Source organism: Carettochelys insculpta, chromosome 31, assembly GCF_033958435.1.
Source record: "Carettochelys insculpta isolate YL-2023 chromosome 31, ASM3395843v1, whole genome shotgun sequence".
Lineage (NCBI taxonomy): Eukaryota > Metazoa > Chordata > Testudines > Carettochelyidae > Carettochelys > Carettochelys insculpta.
The window spans coordinates 7,625,305-7,645,813 of NC_134167.1; the positions used below are offsets into that span (position 1 = coordinate 7,625,305).

The window sequence follows — 20,509 nt, forward strand, 5'->3', positions numbered from 1 at the left end:
GCCACAGGGTCCTCTCTAATTTTTTCCATTCGTGGGTGGAATAAATTTTGTTGTGTGCACCAAGGCACGTGCAGCTGTGCACCACCAGTAGAAGCACGGGCTGCCAGCCATAGATGCTCTGCTAATCAGCTGGGCTGCACCTGACTCTCTCCTGGACAGCTGCCCCAGCACTCATCTTCCAAGGGACGCTGGTTAGCAGGATGGCAGCTGGACCCATTCCCGACACAGGGCCGGCCGGCTCCATGGGGAAGCACTTCCAGGCAGGACTGAAGGGGGCAGGTCGGGGGCTTTGCGGATTTTGGTAGGAATCAGTCCTGTCACGGGGTGGGCACACGGGGGCTCCGGTGGGGCAGCCGGGCGATGGAGTGTGTCGTCCTGCCCGGCCAATAGTGGCACGCATGGCCATGCAACCCCGTGCAAGCTGGGCTCGTTCTCACTGCCTGGTTCCCCTTTTTGCCTAGGTGGCCCCGCACCTTGGCTGGCATCACGGCCTACCAGTCGTGCCTGCAGTACCCCTTCACCTCGGCGGCCGCGCATGGGGGCCCTGCGGCAGAGAAGCAGGCGGCGCGGCGCTGCGACCGCACAGGGCGCTGGGAGGAGGGCGACTACTCGCACTGCCTGTACACCAACGACATCACCCGTGTGCTCTACACCTTTGTGCTGGTGAGGGGAACCGCGAGTCTTGGCTGGGGCCTGGCCGAGACGCCAAGGGAGGGAGGGACCTTTCCTCTGCACCCGTCCCTTCCACCTGTCTCCCCAGCATGCATCTGTCCATCTGCGGTGTGTTTGTCTGTCTGTCTGTCCGTCGGCAGCGTGCGTGTCTGTCCGTCTGCCCCTCGGCAGCATGCGTGTCTGTCCGTTGGCAGTAGGCGTCTGTCCGTCTGCGTCTCTGCCCCTTGGCAGTGTGCGTGTCTGTTGGCAGCAGGCGTTTGCCTGCCTGTCCCGTTTCCAGATACATGGGGCCATGGTACGTTGGTGCCAGTTGCGGACTGTGGCCCACGTACCACTGAGTGACCCTTCTGTGGATCAGGGCGCCTCAGAGGCAGTCCTGGCCCCGTCCCCAGCACTGTTGGTCTGGGCTAGCAGAGGGTGGCATTGGACTCCCAGCGACTCCCCTGTTGCACCTGCAGATGCCCATCAACGCCTCCAATGCCCTGACGCTAGCGCACCAGTTGCGTGTGTACACCGCCGAGGCGGCCAACTTCTCCGATATGATGGACGTCATCTACGTGGCCCAGATGATAGAGAAGTTCATTGGCTACGTGGATCAGATCAAGCAGGTACAGATCTCCCAGGGCCCAGCTCCCTGTCATGATCCCTGTCTGCCCAGCGCTTTGCTCCCATCACTCAGCCCCTGCTGCACGTGGCCTCTCCTCCCCAAGCTCTTCCTCCCCAGTGAGGCACAGTCCAGGAGCTGTCAGCGCCTCATCCCATGGCCAAGGTGCCAGTTACAGAGCCCAGGGCATCGGGTGTTTCCCCTCCTCCAGCCAGGGCCAGCCCAGACCGAGCGTGACTCAACCCCTTTCTAGGCTGTGGGCCTTCACTGGAGCATCTCCGCAGACACCCGCTGGCCCTCACAGCCACCCAGAGACAGGCTGGCACCGGCCCACAGGGAGGCTCTGGCACAGCTGGAGGGACCATCCAGCTCTAGGGAACCCCTGGGGCTCTGACCCATCCCCTTCTCAGGGCGCAGGGCCGGGGGCAGCGGAGCACCCAGCACCCGGTCCTGTGCTCTCCTCCAGCTCCCGGATGTCATGGTGGAGATGGCAAGTAACATGATGCTGGTGGACGACCACCTCCTGTGGATGGCTCAGATCGAGGACAAGGCCTGCAGCCGCATTGTGCGCTCCGTGGAGAAGCTGGCGGGCTACGTACTGGGCCGCAACTCGCAGCATGTGGCTGTGGTAGGGCTGCGGGGCTGGACAGGGCGGGGGCAGCAGCGAGAGGGGCGGGAGGAGGCAGGGCCGCGAGGGGCTGGGCACTGCCCCTGCTCACCCCTGGCCGCTCTGCTCCCGTGGCAGAATTCACGGAACATCGCCTTCGAGGCCTACCTCATCAAGCCGGAGAGCTACTCAGGGCTGGGCTGCACGGCCTTCCAGCAGCGCGACAGCCGGCGCTTGCCTGAGCCGCAGGCTGAGGCCCTAGCAGACCAGCAGCTGAAGTTCAGGTGCACCACGGGCCGGCCCAACGTCTCCCTGGCCAACTTCCCCCTCAAGGTACTTCGGGCGGCGAGGGGACCAGGTGGAGAGCGGGGGCAGTGGGGACCGGCTCACCTGTCACTCCCTCTCCCCTCAGAACAGCATTGCTCTGGCCTCCATCCAGCTGCCCCCCGGCCTGTTCGCCGCCACGGCCCCGCTCCCCCCGCCCCAGGCCTGCAAGGTGCAGTTCCTGGTATTCCGCAGCGGCAAGCTCTTCCGCAGCACTGGCAACTCCTCCCGCCTGGCGGACGACGGCAAGCGCCGCAGCGTGGCCACCCCCGTCATCTATGCTGGCACAGGTGAGGCAGGGGCATGAGCCTGGCACTGCTGCAGGGGGCAGAGACCCATTGCACCAGCCTTGGAGCAGCTGCAGGGCCAGCACCACTGGGTGGGCGGTATCACAGGGCTGCCTGCTTGGGCTTCCCCATGCTGGAGCCCAGCTCCTCCTCCCAGGGCACTGCTGCTCTCAGCAGCTCCACCTGGCCTGCCCCATGCAGGGGGTGTCTGGCCAGCAGGAGCCCCTGCAGCTCTGTGTCTGGCTCAAGCTTTCCTTCCAGCTGAGCAGCTAGCCTCCAGCCTGCCAGCACCCAGAGGCCTCGACTGGGCATTGGTTGCTGCTGCCCAGGGGGCAGGGGCTTTCCTCTCCCACCAGGTCCCAGAGGGCAGCGGAGAATGGGCTGAGAAAGTGGGCAGCCCGCCCGGCCGCTCAGCCCCTCTGCTCTCCTCCCTTCCCCTCTCCAGATGGCTGTGGGGTCAGTAACCTCACTGAGCCTGTCACCGTCTCGCTGCATCACATCCGGGAGGGGACCGACCCTGTGGCTGCCCACTGGGACTTCGAGGTGCTGGGTGGCTATGGGGGCTGGAGCGCTGAGGGCTGCCAGCTGGCCCACCATGAGCCCAACATCACCACCCTGCTGGGCCGGCACCTGAGCAACTTTGCAGTGCTCATGGTAAGTAGGGGTGGGTTGGCCAGGGCCGGGCAATGCAGAGTGGGATGTTATCAGAGGGCCGGGGGACACACTGCCCTTTCTCCCCTTCACACTGGCTCCAAAGCATCGCTAGGGAATTGCCCTCCTCCTCCTCTCCCCCCCCACAACTCCAGTGGGCCTGCAAGGAAGGGAAGAGGGCCCCTGTTGCAGAGGGGAGCAAAGCTGTCATGCCCTCTCAAGCACAGGGCGGCCGCAGTCCCCGGGTGGCTTGCAGAGGGGCCAGGGGCTGCGGGTGAGCTGGCTGGCTGGAGCCAGGTCAGGCTGGACCACTAACTTTACTTGTGCACCTAGGAACTCAGCAATTTCCCCAGGGAGGCTCCAGGCCCAGCTGAGGCGCTGCATCCTGTGCTTTACACCTGTACTGCCCTCCTCCTGCTCTGCTTGTTCACCACCATCATCACTTACATCATCAACCCCAGGTGAGCTGGCCCTGCTGGCAATGAGGGGATATAGGGCTGGTCTCCCTTAAACCAGCTGCCAGGTTCAGCCCAGTGGTGACTGCCCATGAGTGGCTGGGGGCTGAAAGGTAGATAAAGACCCTTTGGCCAGGGACAGTGGCAGCTGGGGCCTGTCCACCAGCTTGAGTTTTTACAAACATTGCAGGTCCTAAAGCACTTCCCGTCAAACCAGCTTCAGGAAGCTTGGCGGCTCCAAGCTCTTTAATCAGCACGAGAACCTGCTGGGCTCCTGTCGCCCAGTAGAGGACACCAGAGTCAGTCAAACAAGTCCTCCGTTATTGTTTCCAAGGGCCCAGGAATGCCCAGCTTCCATCTTCCCTCTAGCTACAGCGGTGGCACAACAGAGTCACACGCTGGCATCAGCGGTTGGGTTTTTCAGCCTGAAAACGAAGGGTCCTTACTGTGTATGCCAGACCCACCGCCACTCAGAACAAGGTTACCAGAAACCTGGGAATTAGACCAGTGGGTAAGTCTATGGCTTCACTGCCATAAGATGCTGGCAGGAGCAGAGTGATTGCACCAGGGACAGCCTGGAGGTGCTCCATCCAGCTATCACCTACCCCTCGGGGTGGAAGAGACATAGGGCTCGAGGTGAAGCTGCTACCCATCCCCATGCCATCCTGGCTGGTAGGCCCATGGGAGGGTTCTCAGCTCTCTTCCCTCTGCTGCTTGTCAGCTCAGCAACTCCTTTCCGGGGTGCTTAACATCTTTCAGACTCTCTGGCCTTGAGTCTCCTACAGTGAAGCCCAAACTGAGCAGCAGTTGGAGCCATACCACACGCCCTTTGTATTTCTTGCTGGTTTCCCCAATCTCCAAGGTGTTGGCATGGTTTTATTAAAGAAACCACCTCAGTATTTAATAGAATTACTTAACTATTTATTCCCGCCACACTAGAAACACAGCACAATAATGCTTTAGAAAAACATTTTTAATTAGCTAGATTTTAATAAACCTTGATTGTTTACATCACAGTACTGAAAAGAAACTTATGTACAATTTCTCCCTCACCCCAACCATATAAACCTTGGTTTCTGCTTTTCCCACTCTGTTTTCATCTGATGAAGTGGGGTTTCCCCACAAAAGCTCATAATTTGTTAGTCTGTAGTGTCACAAACAACAAGCAGTCCTGTAGCACCTTAGAAACTAACACGGTGACCCCTCAGAGAACATTAAACCTTGCTTGTCTAGAATAGATTTTTTTTTAAATTATTTGTAGGTACGACATTAATGCTGTGGTCCCTTCAGTATTAGCACACTAAGGCCGGAGTCTTTCTCACCCCAGATGGAATGCACAGGTCGTCTTGGAGCCATCTGTGCCACAGCTCAAGAGGAGGGAGGCCACTTGTTATCTTTTCTCCTAAAAATTCCAGGAACTCAAAATAGTTAGGCTGCATGTTCCCCCTCAGGTGCACGCTTACAGATGTAAATGATGCATGTGGGCACTGTTTGGACATAGGGTCAGATTTTCAAAAGCATGTAAAGGACTTTTGGTGCCTCATATTTGTCTGTCTTGGGCACCAGAGGATAGTTCTGGCTGTCTAGGGCTCAGCTCAGTCCTCAGAGACCTGGTGATGGCACACACAGCTACAAACCTGGTTTTACTTAACTGCACCTCTTGATTCTCGTTCTACTGCCCTCTTTGGGGCCTTGCTGTTCTGCAGCATTGGCATATGCAGCTAGCTCTGGTGTGTGGCAAGACACTGCAGTTTTCTTGATTAGGTCAATACATTTCTTAGTTCTGTGGCCCTAGCTGTAGTAACAACAAGTAACTTTGGGTTTATTACTTAAAAAAAAAAAAAGTCCTCTACTACTGCTTTGCCAAAGTAATTTAGCTTGTCCTTGGGTTTCCCAATGCCCAGTATGTGGAAACGCTACAGCCCTGCCTCAGCAATCACAGGTGTAGCCTCAGGTTGCTAGAAGGGATGTTCAGCACATGGCTGTGGGGAAGTTTTCCTTGCCAAGCCAGCAGTGAATCAGCAGCACTGTGCCCCTCTCTTTCAGTACCATTCACATCTCCCGGAAGTGCTGGCACATGCTTCTTAACCTCTGTTTCCACATTGCCATGACATCAGCTGTGTTTGCAGGAGGTATCACGCTGACCAACTACGTAATTGTCTGCCAAGCGGTAAGTACAACTAGAGGCAGGCCAGCTTTGCACAGCCGCAGGGAGAGCAGTAGCTGCACACCTGGGTCTATCCCAGAAGTGAAGAACATCATTCCTGGCAGCTGCTTGACAGACCACAACCCTGTGTCATGCCAGGCAGCAGCTTTGTATGCAAGGCCCATACCAGGAAAGACAGACACAAACTGCTGGCTCCTGCAGCCTGGGGGCCAGGACTGGACGTGATCGGGTCAGGACAGAGATGAATTGCAGAGCGATGTGGAATAGGTTAGAAACATAGAGACCAGAGTAAAACAGCAGCTGCAATGCATTTAGCAGCCAGGCTGGCCAGCCCTTGTAACAGTGATTTATTAGCGCCTGAATCCAATAGCTGGCTACATCCCCCTTGGCCCACGTACCTGACTGCTTTGTAACCTCTGGCCCTGCAGGTCGGCATCATTTTGCACTACTCATCCTTATCTACTCTGCTGTGGATGGCAGTGAAGGCCAGAGTCATCTACAAGGAGGGGACGTGGAAGGCACCACAGCAGCAGGAAGGCGAGGTGCCCCAGCCAGCCCCTCGGCCCATGCTACGGTACAGGCATTTCCCTTTGGTGCAGCTGTTGCCAGGAGATGCTAGCACAAGCGGTTCCAGTGCAGAGGGAGGCTTGGCCTAGCAGATGTGCCTTCAGGCGTTTATAAAAAGCGGGCTGAAAAGCCTTTGAGGTGGTCCCCAGCACCGTTCCCGCTAAGGTTTTTCCATGTGCAAATGTGCACCACCCGTGGACGCACTTGCTGTCCCCCGTGGGTGCTCTGCTAATCACCTGGGAGGCATCTGAATCTCTCCTGGGCAGCTGACCTAGTGCTGGACTTACAGGGAACACTGGTCCCTAGCCTGTCTGGCTCACTCCACCTCAGCAAGCGTTGCAGTTCAGAGCACCATAGCACAAGGCTTTCAATTCTGACATGCTTTGCAGCTGTCTTCCCTTTGAAAGCATCTGCATGCTTAGTGTTGCTTCTTTGCAAACCCTTCCCCTTCAACCCAGTTTTCATGCAGTTTAAACTCCCCCCACCCCTCTATTCTCACCACTATTATTTTCAAAGGGTGCCACCTCCTCTCTCACCTGATCCTGCAGCACAAGGACGGCAGAGTCGTATTCTGGGGAAAGTCTGAACCCCCAGGAGAAGGGCTTTAGGAGGTTACAGGCAATGGAAGGAGCTGTAAGCTCTGGCTGGAATAAAGGGTGTGACACCTGCTAACCGGCCCAGCCCTAAATGATTCCATTCCCTGGGAGCAGCAGGTTAACAATGTCTTTGTTTCTGTTGCAGATTCTACCTAATTGCTGGTGGGATCCCCCTTATCATCTGTGGGATCACAGCGGCTGTCAATATCCACAATTACCAGGATAACAACCCATAGTAAGTGCCAGGGGAGTAGTGAGCAATCTTACCTCCTTCAGGCCCTAGTGCTTTGCCTTGAGGGGAGGGAGAAGAGCTGGACAGCCATAGAAGCCTGTTCAAGAGAGGCTGTTGTTGCAGCAGTGCAGAGGAGCTACAACCCACAGTCCAAGAACACAATCTGCCCTCTTATTTCAAGCCTAAGGCGGGTCAATATTTTATTTAATACTGGGGCCCTTCCATATACTGACATGTTCAATAGCTGCAGCTCAACGTTACAAGGGGGTTAGAGAACTGCTTCCCAGCTAACCGCATGCGCCAGTAATGAGAGCGTGTAAGAGACAAGAACCCCTGCACCACTAGAAAGAGCTTTCAGAACCAGACATGTTCCATGTTTCCATGCCACAATGCAACATCCTGAAATGGTTCAGGGGTTGAATCTAACCTGCTGAGAGACTGGGCAAATGGGCTTTGTCTGCAAGGGGAGAGCAGGGAACTGTGTGCTTTGAGGGCCCGGGGCAGAGCAGGGGAAAGGCAGTGGCAAAGTTTGGCAGGCAGAATGAGGCCTGAGAAGCCATTTATCTATTCCTGAAATGCCCCCAACTCTAGCACCAGCTGATGCCATTTCAGAACCACCCACATGCCTTGGGCAGTGCTTAGAGGAGGAACTCAGGAGCCCATATTAATCCTAGCTCCCTGTTTCCTTACCTGTGAAATGTGGAAAATAGACTCTCACTGTTACTGACCAGATGGAACACAGGAGGGACCAATGCAGACACTGAAGCTTTTCTCTCCTCCTGCAGTTGCTGGCTGGTGTGGAGGCCAAGCCTTGGGGCCTTCTATGTTCCTGTGGCTTTCATTTTGCTCATCACTTGGATTTACTTCCTGTGCACGGGGGTCAACCTCTGGTGCCAGATGAAGAACCCAAAAGACCCTCCAGTGCCTCTTGAGACACCACCGAGGTTGGGTGGCAGCAACCACCTTTTGACAGACTCAGGCTCCATCTCAGTCACCCTGAACTCCGGCACTCCCAGCGCTGATGTGGACGGTGTTTACTCTTTGAAGGTGCAGTTCTGGGCACTGGTGATCACCCATTTCTTGTACCTTGCACTGTGGACGTTTGGGGCCATGGCCGTGTCGCAGCGCTGGTACCTGAACGTCATCTTCAGCTGCCTCTACGGCGTAACAGCTGCAGCGCTGGGACTCTTCATTTTCATCCACCACTGTGCACGGCGCCGAGACGTGCAACACTCCTGGTTCGCCTGCTGCCCGTCCTACCGCAACGCGCTGCCCATGCAGGCGTACGTCCACCCAGGCATGGCAGCAGAGGAGGGCTCGCAGATCTTCATCGGGTGCAACCCTGAGGTGGCTCAGTCCATCAAGTCCTCCTCCTCACCCAGCAGCACCAACTCCACCATGGGCCACTGCAAGCTCACCAACCTGCAGGTGGCCCAGAGCCAGGCTGAGAGCTGCCCCCCACCACGGCCAGCCTGCTACGACGAGACGGAGCCGGCCAACAACAAGAACACCAGTGCAGCCAGGTACGCTAACAACCTGCACGGGCGCAGGAACCACAAGAGCAGAACGAAGCAGTACCGGGAAGGGAAGCACCACCGCCTGAAGGCGCTGCGGGGACCTTCCACAGACCACCCCTCCAGCGAGAGCGGAAGCCTCCACAACAGCCATTCCGAGAGCTACCATGGCAGCAGGAACAGCCCCCTCAACAACAGCCACCCAGGGCTGAGGGTAGCAGCAGCGCAGGAGGGGGAAGCGTCTCTGAGCCAATCCGAAGGGAGCGACGGTGGCAGCAGCAGCCAGCAGGTGCCAGACTTCAGCAGAGCTCAGAGGAGAAGCGCCAGCAGGGACAACCTCAGACAGGCCCACACCATTGAGAAAGAGACTAAGCGGAGATCCTACCCGCTCAACATGGCCAACCAGAACGGGGCACTGAAAGGCAGCAAGTATGACATAAACCTCCCCAGCGCAGAGACCATGGCTGGCATGAAGACGGGCCTCTGGAAGAGTGAAACAACCGTATAAGGGGCCGAAGGGCCTGGGCAGCTACCGTTTCTAGCATGTTTCTCCTCAGGCAAGGGAGCGGCTTGCTCAGCTGCTGCGTGGGGAGTGGCAGATGGCGCTGCTAAGTGGAGACATCTTCCGCTGGGTGCAACGCAACCTTCCAACAGAGTCTGAGCGTGTCATCAACACGGACGTGCATTACAGGGGCTGGGTGCTACTGTCTAGAGTGTGTTCATTCCTCCACCAATCGGCAGGGAGCCAGCGGCCTTCTTCAACCTGGCGCTGGAATGAAGAGTCAGAGCACAGAGCCCAGTGGGTCAAGCCAACAAGCCTCATCTAACTCCCCATGGGCAGAGGACACAGGAGCACTATAATCTTAAGGTGACAATCATTGCAATTCAGGCTGCTGAGGAGCAATCATTTTTAATCCCTTCTGCATGTCACATGAGACTGATTTCTAAATGCTATTTTATAAATACACAGAAGAAAAATGTTTATTTTTCAAATATATATTATTGTATGTATATATGTCTGGATGGACTGGCAGCTGATGGAAGTGCCTCTGCATTACAGGAGCAATGAGTCGCCCCTTAGGAGTTTTGGCAGTAACTTACTTTTGCTGTCAGTGCTGGATAACAGACCAGAACTAGCTCCTTCATAGAAAGATGCTGCAGTAGAGACATGTCTGTTTCATCCTTCCCAAAACAGATCTTCAGAAGGAGAGACTGCGATTGCAAGTATTTAATCTGACTCTTCTTAAAACTAGATATATATTTAGCCCTGTGGGTTACTGAGCTACCAAAGTAAAAGCCATAGTTAAAAGGTAAGATAAGAAAACCGCTCGAAGCAAAGTAAATTGTCTGTACATGACAGACACTAAAATCACTGCAGGAAAACTACTCTTGAGCTAGGTTAAACAACCTCCTACTCCCATGCTATGCAAAATGGTAGTTGGCTGCAGCAAAGAGGCTTCCATGAATGAAACAGCAGGGGCATTATTTTTGCTATATGTTACTCAATGTGAAAGAATTTCAAGTTTCATGTATCAGGTGTTGAAGAGGGAGGTGTGACCCTGCTAGCTACTCGAGAAGGGATCCACAGACCCAAAGAATTGAACTGCAATAGGTACGTGTGCTTAAATCCCATTTCACGTGTTCAAAATCATTTAGTTTTGCTCCTAAGTAAAAAAAACTTACATTAATGTAAATACACAAATTTGACTCAAGCCAGTGTTCATTCAAGAGGAAGAATGTTTTACAGCCTAGGAGTGGTTCTATTAAGTGAAAAGAATCTTGTTCAACAAGTAGGGTGATGGTTCAGGCAACATACGCTTACAACAGCACTAAGGAAAATCAAATTAGTTAAGTGTATATACACTGTGTTTTTAAAAGGACTAAGCACTTGTTTTTCCAACACAAAAAACCACCAAACCAAAATGTCTCCCTTTTCTATTGTAAAATATAAAGCAGCTTCTTACTGTAGCTACAGCTAGGAGCCAGAGCCTGTTGGTCTTCTGTAAACATCTTACAAAAGGTTTCTTGTTAACATCTCCCAAAAAGTCTCTATTCAAAACAGTGCCCCAGCAATACATTTGGTACTAACAAGAACATGAGCTGAGATTCACTGCAGCTCCACCACCTGTGCCCATTGCTCTGAGCACTCACTCTGCCTGCTGTAAAGAAACATAGTGAGAACTAACAAGGTGCACACAGAGCACCCGGGGGACACTGAACTGGCTACTCAAGTAATTTCATACTGGGCCCAGTGGGAGAACAACAGAACAGCCCTTAGAATTCACCTCTCACCTCTGTCCAGCACTCGTTTGCCATTCAAAAGGAGTTTTGACCACAGGTCAGCTGAGCAGACAGCGCAGTTCACAGAAGCCTATTTCACCCTCCCTGCAGTAGTCAGCAGGGAGCGCCAGTGCCTTCAATGTTCTCCTGCTAGTTTGGCTGCTTTTGCCCCCTTGAAATCAAAGGCAGATTAGAAGAGTGGGCCACACTGGCCAGGAAACTCCTGCACTCTAAGCATTCCAGCTCTGCTACAGCCTCCCTTTTGTGGCTGGAGGCAAATCACCACCTCTCTGCACCTGTACAAATGAGTATCAGTACTTACCTACCTCCCCAGGCATTTTGAGGGGTAGTTACGGACTGACGTGCAAGAAAGCTCTGCCTGGTGCTAGCACTCAGCCACAAGCCAGTGCTCAAGTCCATGCCATTTCTAAGAGATTTGGGGTGGAAAAATGTAGAGTTCATGATTATAAAGCACTTAATTTTTCTCTCTTCCTTCCTCTCCATTCTGAATCCCCGCAGCTCCTTACTGACGTGCCAGTAGGGTTACGCTGCAGTGCCAGCCTTGGGAGCCTTTCCCCTTATCAAAATTACTTTTTTAAAAAAACATGCTTTGTATTTAATACAAATCAAATGCTGATACCACAACCTCCACAATCTTGCTGATGCTGAACTTGTTATATGCTTGCTGCACTGAGACAGTATTATATAAAAGCTTTGTATTATACTTACTTTGTCTGTTTACATAACAAGCAAGTGACATATCAACAGAGCTTCTTGCAATATATTGGGGGGGGGGGGCAGGGGAAGAGAAATACCAAAGAAAATGTGTTTAAAGGGTTGGGGGTTTTGTTTTGTTTTTGCATTTTTTTTATATAAACAGAATGTTTCTAGCAGATATGTTTTGTTTTAATATATTAAAAGATTTGCAAATCTCCTGAGAAGTGATGTTTGTTTGGGGCCACTGCTACCCAATATGACAATAGACCCTTCAGCACAGTAAGGTCTTTTATTGACTATGACAGTACTTAGATAAACAAGTACAAAGCCTTCAAAGAAAGGATTCACAATTCCTTCAGAATCCCAGCCACTTCACTAATAAAGTTAACAGACAAGGGCAGAACTGTTTTCCTTACTAGGCAGAGAGAGTAACACTGCCTTCCTAGCAGTATTAATGGGAATGGCTGAGATTCCATGCTCTTCCTATGGTAATAGTTCCAAGACTCAGAGCATGTGTGGGCATCAGACTGCAAGATCTTAAACCCAGGAAGCTTGTATAGTTCAGCAGGGGCAATGGGGCTTTGAAAAAGCCCTAACAGCCAATGAAAGTGGCAGTTTTCTAAATTATAAACAATGCTCTAATAAAGCAAAATAGCAGAAACACAAATGAACAAAGTGTTAGAGAGGAAAAAAGTGCTCTCTCCCCTCCCCATCTCCAAAGGTAAATGCATCACCCTGCCAGTGCTCTGTAATAAATAACTACTAGAAGGCTTGTGTGTCACTGAGCAGCACTGAGAAATCAACCGCCTGACCTATTCAAGGGCCCTCATGCAAATAATTCTGCAATTTAATGTGTGAAGTGCAAAGCAATTACCCCAACCAAAACCACGCAGATCGACAGCCCTTTTGCCAACCTGGCATTGTTGTACCCAGCTACAAAATCTGACTGTTTCTGTTGCCAGACAATATAGAACTACCTGCCTTGGATTAGTTCCCAGACACCCTTGTAAGGGCTGCCCCAGATGGAGGAGAACATCTGGATTTTAACAAAGTAACTGTAAATGGGGAAAACCTTGGAAGCATCTGTGGTGGCTGCGATGACTGTTTCTAACCAACTAAACTTAAACTGTTTCCCTGTGAAGTCCTGTTTCTGAAGTCACGCTGGGAATTTCTGATTTCTACCTGGCAGAAAGAGGAGAGCAAGCTGTCATTCACTGCAACTCCTCCACATAGCGCAGACCACTCCCAAGACCCGGTTACACTGTTTCCCTTGTAGAAGAGGGCCTGTTGGCAGGGCAGCCAAGACAGCTGTGCTGTAGAGTTCATACCTTTGCTTTGGCTGGCTCATCCTTAAACGCTTTTGAGCACATTGCTCTTTTGGGAGCTCAGTTCAGTGCCAGGCCTGGGCTCTGCTGAGCTTCTGTACCTCCTCCTGGCTCCGCAGGTACTGCTCTATTTCGCTGTCTGAAATGGCCTCGTCTCCAGTGATAGCCTGCTCCGAAGGACTCAGAGCTGCTGTTCGAAGTCTCTTCCTGGGATTTATAAGGCACGGTGGAAGCAACGGCCTCTGTCCACGTCCGTGTTTCTGTTTGCCCCCTGCGTGGCAGCCCTCAGCTTGGGCAGAGCACCCTGCAACTTGCAGTGAACGCTCAGAGCCATTGTCCACAGCGGTGGGACTTGGATCCTCCATGTCTCCTGAGCTAAAGGAGCTTTTCAGCAGTAAGTGTCGGTGCTGGAGCAGGTCTCCAATGTGTTTGGCCACAGTTTTTTTGTCCAGATTGAGCACACGCAGCCAGGCCAGCTGGGAGGCCATTCTCAGGAGGACCTCGTTAAGTTCCTTCAGCCGCAGGTGGGCCGGTGGGGGTAGGTCTGTGCCTGCCAGCTTACAGAAGCGAGGGAAGGTGCAGGTGAGGCGCCCCACAGGCTGCAGGGATTGCCACGCAAGGTAGGCTGCAGCAGTGATGATGGGAATGGGATGTCGGCCTGTCACCAGCCATGTCTCACTAGCCAGCTCCACAATCTGGATTGTTCGGGCAACCATCTTTTCCTTGTCCTCGGCAAGCTTGGCAGGGATGCTGGCTGAACTCTGGAACAGCTTGAAACTGAGAGAGCAAAGAAGGACCATTAGCTACGATGCTACAGTGGGGAGCAGAGATAGAGGGAAGCCATTAGATCACTAGCCATCCTGCTGCAAGGGCAGAGGTGGTGTCCAGTAGTACTAGGACCTACCAAATTCATAGTCTATTGGGATCAAAGCAGTTTTAAATTAGTCAATTTCAGGTGTTCAGATGCTTACAGCTAAAATGTTATGGTGTTGTTAAGTGGGAGGATGGGGAGGGTCTTGACCCAAAAGGAGGTTGTGGGGAGGGCAGTCGCAGGATTACCACCCTCACCTCTGCACTACCTTTAGAGCTGTGCTTTGAAAGCAGGGTAGCCACATAGTCAGAGGTGGGTCTGACCACCTGCCACTGCCCACAAGCAGCCATTCAGAAGCAGAGGAAGTCCCATCCCTCACCTGCCCAGACCAGCAGCTAGGAGCCCCCAGCCGAGGCACCCTCAGTTTGTCCTTCACAGCCCAGTCAACACGAAAACACATGGCTGTATTCGCATGGGCAAAACGCTTAGTGGGACTAAGCCCCCAGCTGTGAAACGCCACGACCACACCTTTCAAAACAGTAGGATCAAGAGAGCTCTTCATTATTCTGTACCAGAAAATCTGAGTGTGGGCCCTGCACACAGGACTTTAAAATTCCCTCTGCCACGTATGGACATTAAAGAGCCCAAAGCACCAACTCCCAAAGAGCTAAGCTCCGCCTCAATGTTCTTGGCCAAAGCTATCCCCATTCCACAGTACTACAGCTTGCTATGTCCATGGTTGCAGTCATTCACCCCATAGGTGTCTGTGTTTAGTTATGCCTATATAATCTGGAAGCCTAGTGGATCCTCTATTCTGAATGGTGTCAGGTGGTCACATTACCTGTTGAGGTGTGTTTTCACCAGATCTGTCAGGCTCAGGGCTGGCACGTCCAGTTCAAGCTCTTTCAGGACAGACAGGTAGACGCTGGCGAACAGCTCCTTGTCTGCGTAGAGCAAGGAGCAGATTGTACCCATGGTCAGGGGCCAGTTGTGCTGTCGGCAGGTCACAAAGACACAGCAACCCACCAGAATCTCCTTCTTCTCCAAGCTGACTAAGTGGAAGGAGGGGTGTTCAATGGCTCGCTGGAAATAGGACAGGGCTGTGTCTTCAAACACAGCTGGGAGATGGAGAACTTTGCAGAGATCCTGGACCCGCTTGATCCCTGTTGGAAAACACCATGATGCTTCTACTATCTGCACAAAGACCTTCTTTAAAACACTCCTCAACATACTACAGTGCAGCTAACACAGCCCAGGTGGGAGCAGCATGGCAATTTAAGCCTTATCAGTTGCAGACAGCAACTTTGTCCATTGTTCTTCATGCAGCTCGGGGTGTTTTCCTGAAGGAATTAAACATTAAAAATGTCGTAGAGCAGTTTTTAAACTAAGAGATGGGGGAAAGCCGATTGGTGCAGGGGAGCACGTGGATCAGACGGAGACTTCTCTTAGATGAGACTCCATTGACAGAGATTCCCTAGAACTCAGTCAGAAAGACAAGATGGGAGATGGTAAAGTATAGGCCAGATCAGATGAGAAACAGTCACACACTAAAAAAAAAATCCAATGCGTCAGTGAAGGGCAGACATGTAGATAGTGGTAGTTTTTTAAAGTGCTTTTACACAAATGCTAGAAGTCTGTCTAATAAGATGAGTGAACTAGAGTACCTCATATCAAAGGAGGAGATTGACATGATAGGCATCACAGAAACCTGGTGGAATGAGGACAATCAGTGGGACACAATCATACCGCGATATAAAATATATCGGAAAGACAGAATGGGTCATGCAGGGGGTGGAGTGGTACTATACGTGAAAGATAATATAAACTCAAGTGAAGTAAAAATCCTAAATGAATCAAATTGTTCCATAGAATCATTATGGATAGCAATTCCTTCCTCTAATAGGACTATGGCACTAGGAATATATTATCAACCACCTAATCAGGACAGAAACATGAAAAACATGAAGCGTATGAGGAACAGATTATACAATCTGAGCTGCAGTCTCCCCTAGGCCAGAGCATAATGCAGAGTTTGTGTTGCAAGAAAGGAACAAAAATAAAAAGCTGTTACCTCGTTGTTTACAGCGGCTCAGCTGCTCATTCTGGCCAGTACTCCGGGAATACGCCACTTCTGAAAAACAAGGAGCATTAGAGAAAGCAAAGCAATCACTTTCAGGGATAGGGTGTAGGGAGAGATCTATGATTGGTGCTATTGCAGATATCAGATTCTGCTAAATCTCTATACCCACAGAACAGGTTTCAGATTCACAGATAGCAACGTAGGCTCTCTCAAACATGCCCCTTGCCACAGTCCTGAACTTAAAAAGAGCTCTTCCCTCACTCTCTAGAGAGAATGGTGTTCAGTCCTCATGGCCCACTGGATTCTTTGATTCTCTGCAGGTCGCCAACAAAGGACAGTCCATGAGAGCAATTTATATCATAATTACAGTGAGTAAATTTAGGAAAGTCATGTACCAAGAACTTCAGAGCTTCAGGTCTGACACACTGGATTTTCAAGTTTGAGACCCTCTGCCCTAGGAGCGATGTAAAGGAGAGCTACACACCAGTACATATCTGAACCAGTCAATCTATACAGTAGTCCATCGAGTTATGCAAGGGTTGCACTCCCACGCAGCCTTGCATGATTCAAATATCATGTAAGTCGGGGGGGAGAGGAGGTGCATCTATTTTCCCCCAGGGGAACACACATTCTGCAGCTGTGGAAGCAGCGGGAGCACCTGAAGTTCCTTTTGAAATGTAAGTCCTGAGGTTGGGGCAGGGGGCAGTTGGGGAGGGTTAAGCCTGGTGATGGGTTGGGGCTGTGGGAGCGGGGCAGAGGGGTTGAACCTGGGGTGGGTTAGGGCTGCGGGGGGCAGAGTTGAGCTATGGCTGTGCAGAAGGAGGGGAGTGAGCTGGAGCCGGGGGGGGGGGGGGAGCAGGATTTTGAGTTACGCTTAACTTGCATTAATGCAAGTTAGGCACAACTCGAAATCGTGCATTTCAAGGGATTACTGTACAGCATCAACACTACCCTCCTCACAATCAAGTCTGTTTTAATTAGTCAGCCAGGAGAGCTGCAAATAAAGTTTTATGAAATGTAAGTGAACAATGTTATACTAGATACTTTGCAGTCAAATAAATACCTACAGAACATATTTAAAGGTTCTGTACATGCTTTTTTTTTTTTTTTTTAAACAAATCTACGTTTTAAAACAAATTTGTCATGGCAAACATTCTGTTCGCAATTAGGACAAAGATTCTTAGTAAGACTGTCTTAGAAGAATAATCTCCATCAGGCAACACAAACATCACAGTATTCATTTCAGCATGAGAACCAGAAAATGAAAATGATTAGCTTATTTTTATCTGCAAACTACAACCCATACAAACCAGTTGAGATAATCTTTTAACTTTTACTATCCAAGGCTCTATTTGCACCACAAGCAAAAAAAAAAAAATTTAATGTCTTAGAGATTAAGTAAAAATGTGTGATCTTCAATGTCTCAGACTCAAGTGCAGGTTTCACTGCTTCTATACCCTGATTATTTTCCCTTAAAGGATCCTTGATTCCAATGTTTTTAAAAATACTCATAATTATATATTTTTGGAATTGTTACAGGAATGGGGTTGTTGAATGCTACAGGAGATAACTAGAGCAATTTCTCTGTACATTGGATAAATAAGTTAAAACCAACAAGACAGAAGCAAGATAAGCACCCAGGAATTCTTCTAAGGAGGACTTGCAGTTTATAATACAAATGGGGGAAGGGAAACAAATTTGTGATCTCTCCGATTTGGGTAAGAATCATGGGTTAAGAGACATCTGTTCAGGCCTGCTGTTCTTGCTGTCTTTGTAAAGTTTGAATCAGTATTTTCTCTCACCACCACCCCGCCCACGTGCACAGTTTTCAGGGCAAAAGGAAAAAAAATTTTTTTTTTTATTTAAAACATAACCCTTAGTCAGAGCTGTATTTTCTTTTTAAATCTCTGTATATGGCACAAAAAGCCCTGGATGTTTTTGTGAGGGCAGGGAAGCACAGTCCTGCAAATTCTGACACACTTATGCAAACTAAAATCAATTTTGTTTGACCTTGTAAATGTTCTTCATCATGGAAGGTGGTTGTCAAGAGCCCCTCAGTGAGGACAAACCCGCAGTCAGCACAAACCAGTTGGTTCTGAGCATAATGTGCATCCTCCACAATTTCAGAGGAGCCGCAATCAGGGCATGTTCTTGGACCTGACATCCTGAGAACCTGCAAATATGAATTGGTCCAGATATTATTAACCTCTCCCTTTGTACTAGCTTGGCCACTTGACTCAAGGCTGGACCCATATAAACCATTTTTTAAAAAGTGCAGGCTTAAGCTGCAACAGGAAGGCCCAAGAAAAAAATTTTCAGGCCCAGTATAATCTTGTAACACAAGTGTCCTCCCACACACATACCATAATTTGCTGTGTTGCAGAGACCTGGGAGTGTGGGAGGTGCAAAGTGTACCCTTTTTCCCCCAAAGCAAGAAAGTCACTCAGTGCAGAGCAGAAGATTAAGTCTCAACTGGAGTACTGGGGCCAGATCCATGCCTACATATTTCCTGAAATGTGCTACAAACTGAAGAATGTCCAGAGAAGAGCAGCAGAAATTATTAAAAGGTCTAGAAAACATGACCTGTGAGGGAAGATTGATCTCTGAGGATAAGACAAGCAACGGGCTTAATCTGGAACAGAGAAGGGGCATGACAGCGGTTTTCAAAGAGAACAACTTTTCTCTCTCCTCATGACATTTGTTCAGGTATTTGAAAGAACTGGGTGTGTTTAAATTGCAGCAAGGGAGGTTTAGGTAGGACATTAGGAAAAGTTTCCTAATGCCAGTGTGGTTAAACACTGGAATAAATTGCCTGAAGTGGCTGTGGAATCTCCACCACTAGAAATGTTTAAGAGCAGGTTACATAGACACCTATCGGGGATGGTCTAGACCACGGTTTCCCAAACTGTAGGGCATGCCCCCTGGGGGAGGGCATGAAGAAATTACAGTGGGGGCATGAAGAAAGAGCCGGCCTTTGCTTCTGGCTCTCAGCCGCTGCCATTTTAAGTGGGTGACCTGGTGCAGCCATTATAAAAAGCAGGCAGCCAGTGAAGACCCATGTGGAGTTAGCTGCCTTCTACAAAGGTGAGTGAATGTGGGCTGGGTGGGAGGATGATGGGGGGCGGGGGCTGGTGGTGTCCAGCTTTGTGAGAGGGGATGGGCTCAGGGGGCTTAGGTGGCCAGCTGGCTTGTGGGACTCGCAGGGCTTGGGCTGGTGGCTGGCACGCAGCTGGCCCCGGTGGTATGGGGCTTGGGCAGCTTGGGGGGGGGCGGGCAGGTGACTTGGCCCCGCCGGCATGGGGCTTGGGCGGGCAGGGGGCCTGGGCAGCATGGTGCTGTCCCCAGGCAGCTGGGTAGCTCGTCCTGGCAGGAGGGGTTTGGGCAGGCAGCTCTAGTGACTAGCATGGCGGGGGGCGGGTGAGGCATCTGCCCAGCTGGGGCTGCACCAGGCACCCACAAGGGACCGAGAAAAACGATTTAAAATTAAAATAAACACAAAATGTGCTTGTTTTTAAATTACGAATTGAATTTTTTTGTTGGGGGGGGGCTGGATGATGGTGAAGAAAAGATGGTGGGGGGGAGACGTGATGCCGCAAAATTTGGGACCCGCCCCCCGCGTCTAGACGGTGCTGGGTCCTGCCGCGAGGCCGGGGACCGGACTCGACGAACTCCCGAGGTCCCCTCCTGTTCCGGTGCTCTACAGGGAGAAGCCAAAGGCCAGCTCGGGTGCAGGTGAGCTCCCGCCCCGGAGGGACGTCAGGTCTCGGCGGGGAGCGGGCAGAGCCTTAGTGCAGCTGCGCCCCTCCACCCCCGCCACAGCCCAGCCGCCCGGGAGAGCCCCCCGCCCCCCGCCAAGCCCGAACACTCACCTCGCGTCGCGGGCTCCAGCCCCAGCCGCCTTCCTTGTCGCGAGCGGAAGTCGGTGCGCGGGAGAGTCGTTTAGAGTGTCGCACCTGCCCACTGCAAGAACCCGAGCGCCTCCGTCACACCCGTTCCGTGCCATTGCCGCGTCCGACCACCGTCAGCGCCCCTCCGACCACGTTCCGCCCTCCCCGCGCAGCCACGGCGGTTCAGCGCTGGCCCCCGCGGCGCCCGGGCCAAAGGGGGGAGCTGCTTTGCGGGTGCCGCTCTCGCCTTCGGCAGGCGGCAGGGCGGCACAGGAAAGTGGCCCCTCCCGCCCCCCGCACTGGAAGGTCCTGGGGAGCCCCTTGCCCGCCCTCCTTCCCCAAACAGCCTGTTTATTGCACCCCTGCCCCGAAAGACACCCACCTCGGGGGTGCAGCACGTGGGGCGCAGGCCGAGGAGCCCCTTCAGTCAGGCCCTGGGGATCGAGGCTTACCTGGAGCCCTGTAACGCTCACGCCCCCCGGACTTCAGCTATTAGGTCTGCCGCGGAAGGGTTAAATTCATAGTTGAGATTAAAGCCCGAAGACCTGACCTTCACCTACATCCACAGGGAGCACAGGCATGAGGCGTTTTACCTTCAGACTAGTCCCTTAACTGGACCCCTGGAATTTTGCTCTGCCCCTCTTATATTGGCAAACTCTACAACTAGTCGGTAAGCTCAGCGCTGGGTTTAAGTTAGGTAAGTTGTCTTCCTGCCCTCCTCCTAGTATTGTTT

At 51.9% G+C, this 20,509-nt stretch overlaps 2 protein-coding genes across 3 annotated transcripts in view; one reads left to right on the top strand and one right to left on the bottom strand.

Annotated features, from left to right (window-relative positions):
• The window catches only part of ADGRA2 (adhesion G protein-coupled receptor A2), an 89,671-nt gene extending 77,921 nt beyond the window's left edge, over positions 1–11,750 (top strand). The window contains exons 9-19 of the mRNA XM_074982012.1: positions 462–663; positions 1,131–1,280; positions 1,743–1,904; positions 2,022–2,216; positions 2,296–2,497; positions 2,940–3,148; positions 3,479–3,606; positions 5,647–5,770; positions 6,196–6,341; positions 7,076–7,165; positions 7,948–11,750. Of these exons, the coding sequence (XP_074838113.1) occupies positions 462–663; positions 1,131–1,280; positions 1,743–1,904; positions 2,022–2,216; positions 2,296–2,497; positions 2,940–3,148; positions 3,479–3,606; positions 5,647–5,770; positions 6,196–6,341; positions 7,076–7,165; positions 7,948–9,184 (2,845 nt within the window). The 3' untranslated portion in view covers positions 9,185–11,750. The remainder of the gene's footprint in view (positions 1–461; positions 664–1,130; positions 1,281–1,742; positions 1,905–2,021; positions 2,217–2,295; positions 2,498–2,939; positions 3,149–3,478; positions 3,607–5,646; positions 5,771–6,195; positions 6,342–7,075; positions 7,166–7,947) is intronic.
• A 40-nt stretch (positions 11,751–11,790) lies between these two features.
• On the bottom strand, positions 11,791–19,824 carry BRF2 (BRF2 general transcription factor IIIB subunit). 2 transcript variants are annotated; one of them, XM_074982013.1, is made up of 5 exons: positions 19,759–19,824; positions 17,900–18,062; positions 15,881–15,940; positions 14,651–14,972; positions 11,791–13,775 (listed from the first exon to the last, which is right to left on the bottom strand). In XM_074982013.1, exons 2-5 carry the CDS (start codon positions 18,051–18,053, stop codon positions 13,064–13,066), a joined length of 1,248 nt encoding a protein of 415 aa, XP_074838114.1. In that variant the 5' UTR covers positions 18,054–18,062; positions 19,759–19,824; the 3' UTR covers positions 11,791–13,063. The 2 variants fall into 2 exon arrangements, with proteins under 2 accessions (XP_074838114.1, XP_074838115.1); XM_074982014.1 differs by lacking the exons at positions 17,900–18,062; positions 19,759–19,824 and having other exon boundaries at positions 11,792–13,775; positions 14,651–15,289; positions 15,881–15,942.
• Between the last annotated feature and the right edge of the window lie 685 nt (positions 19,825–20,509).

Excerpts from the sequence above, each read along its gene's own strand:
- BRF2 (XM_074982013.1), bottom strand. The coding sequence starts at position 18,053 with ATGTCAGGTCCAAGAACATGCCCTGATTGCGGCTCCTCTGAAATTGTG. Across the intron at positions 14,973-15,880 it reads GAGCCGCTGTAAACAACGAG|GGATCAAGCGGGTCCAGGAT; the intron begins GTAACAGCTTTT and ends GTTTTCCAACAG. Across the intron at positions 13,776-14,650 it reads GTGAAAACACACCTCAACAG|TTTCAAGCTGTTCCAGAGTT; the intron begins GTAATGTGACCA and ends TTGCTCTCTCAG.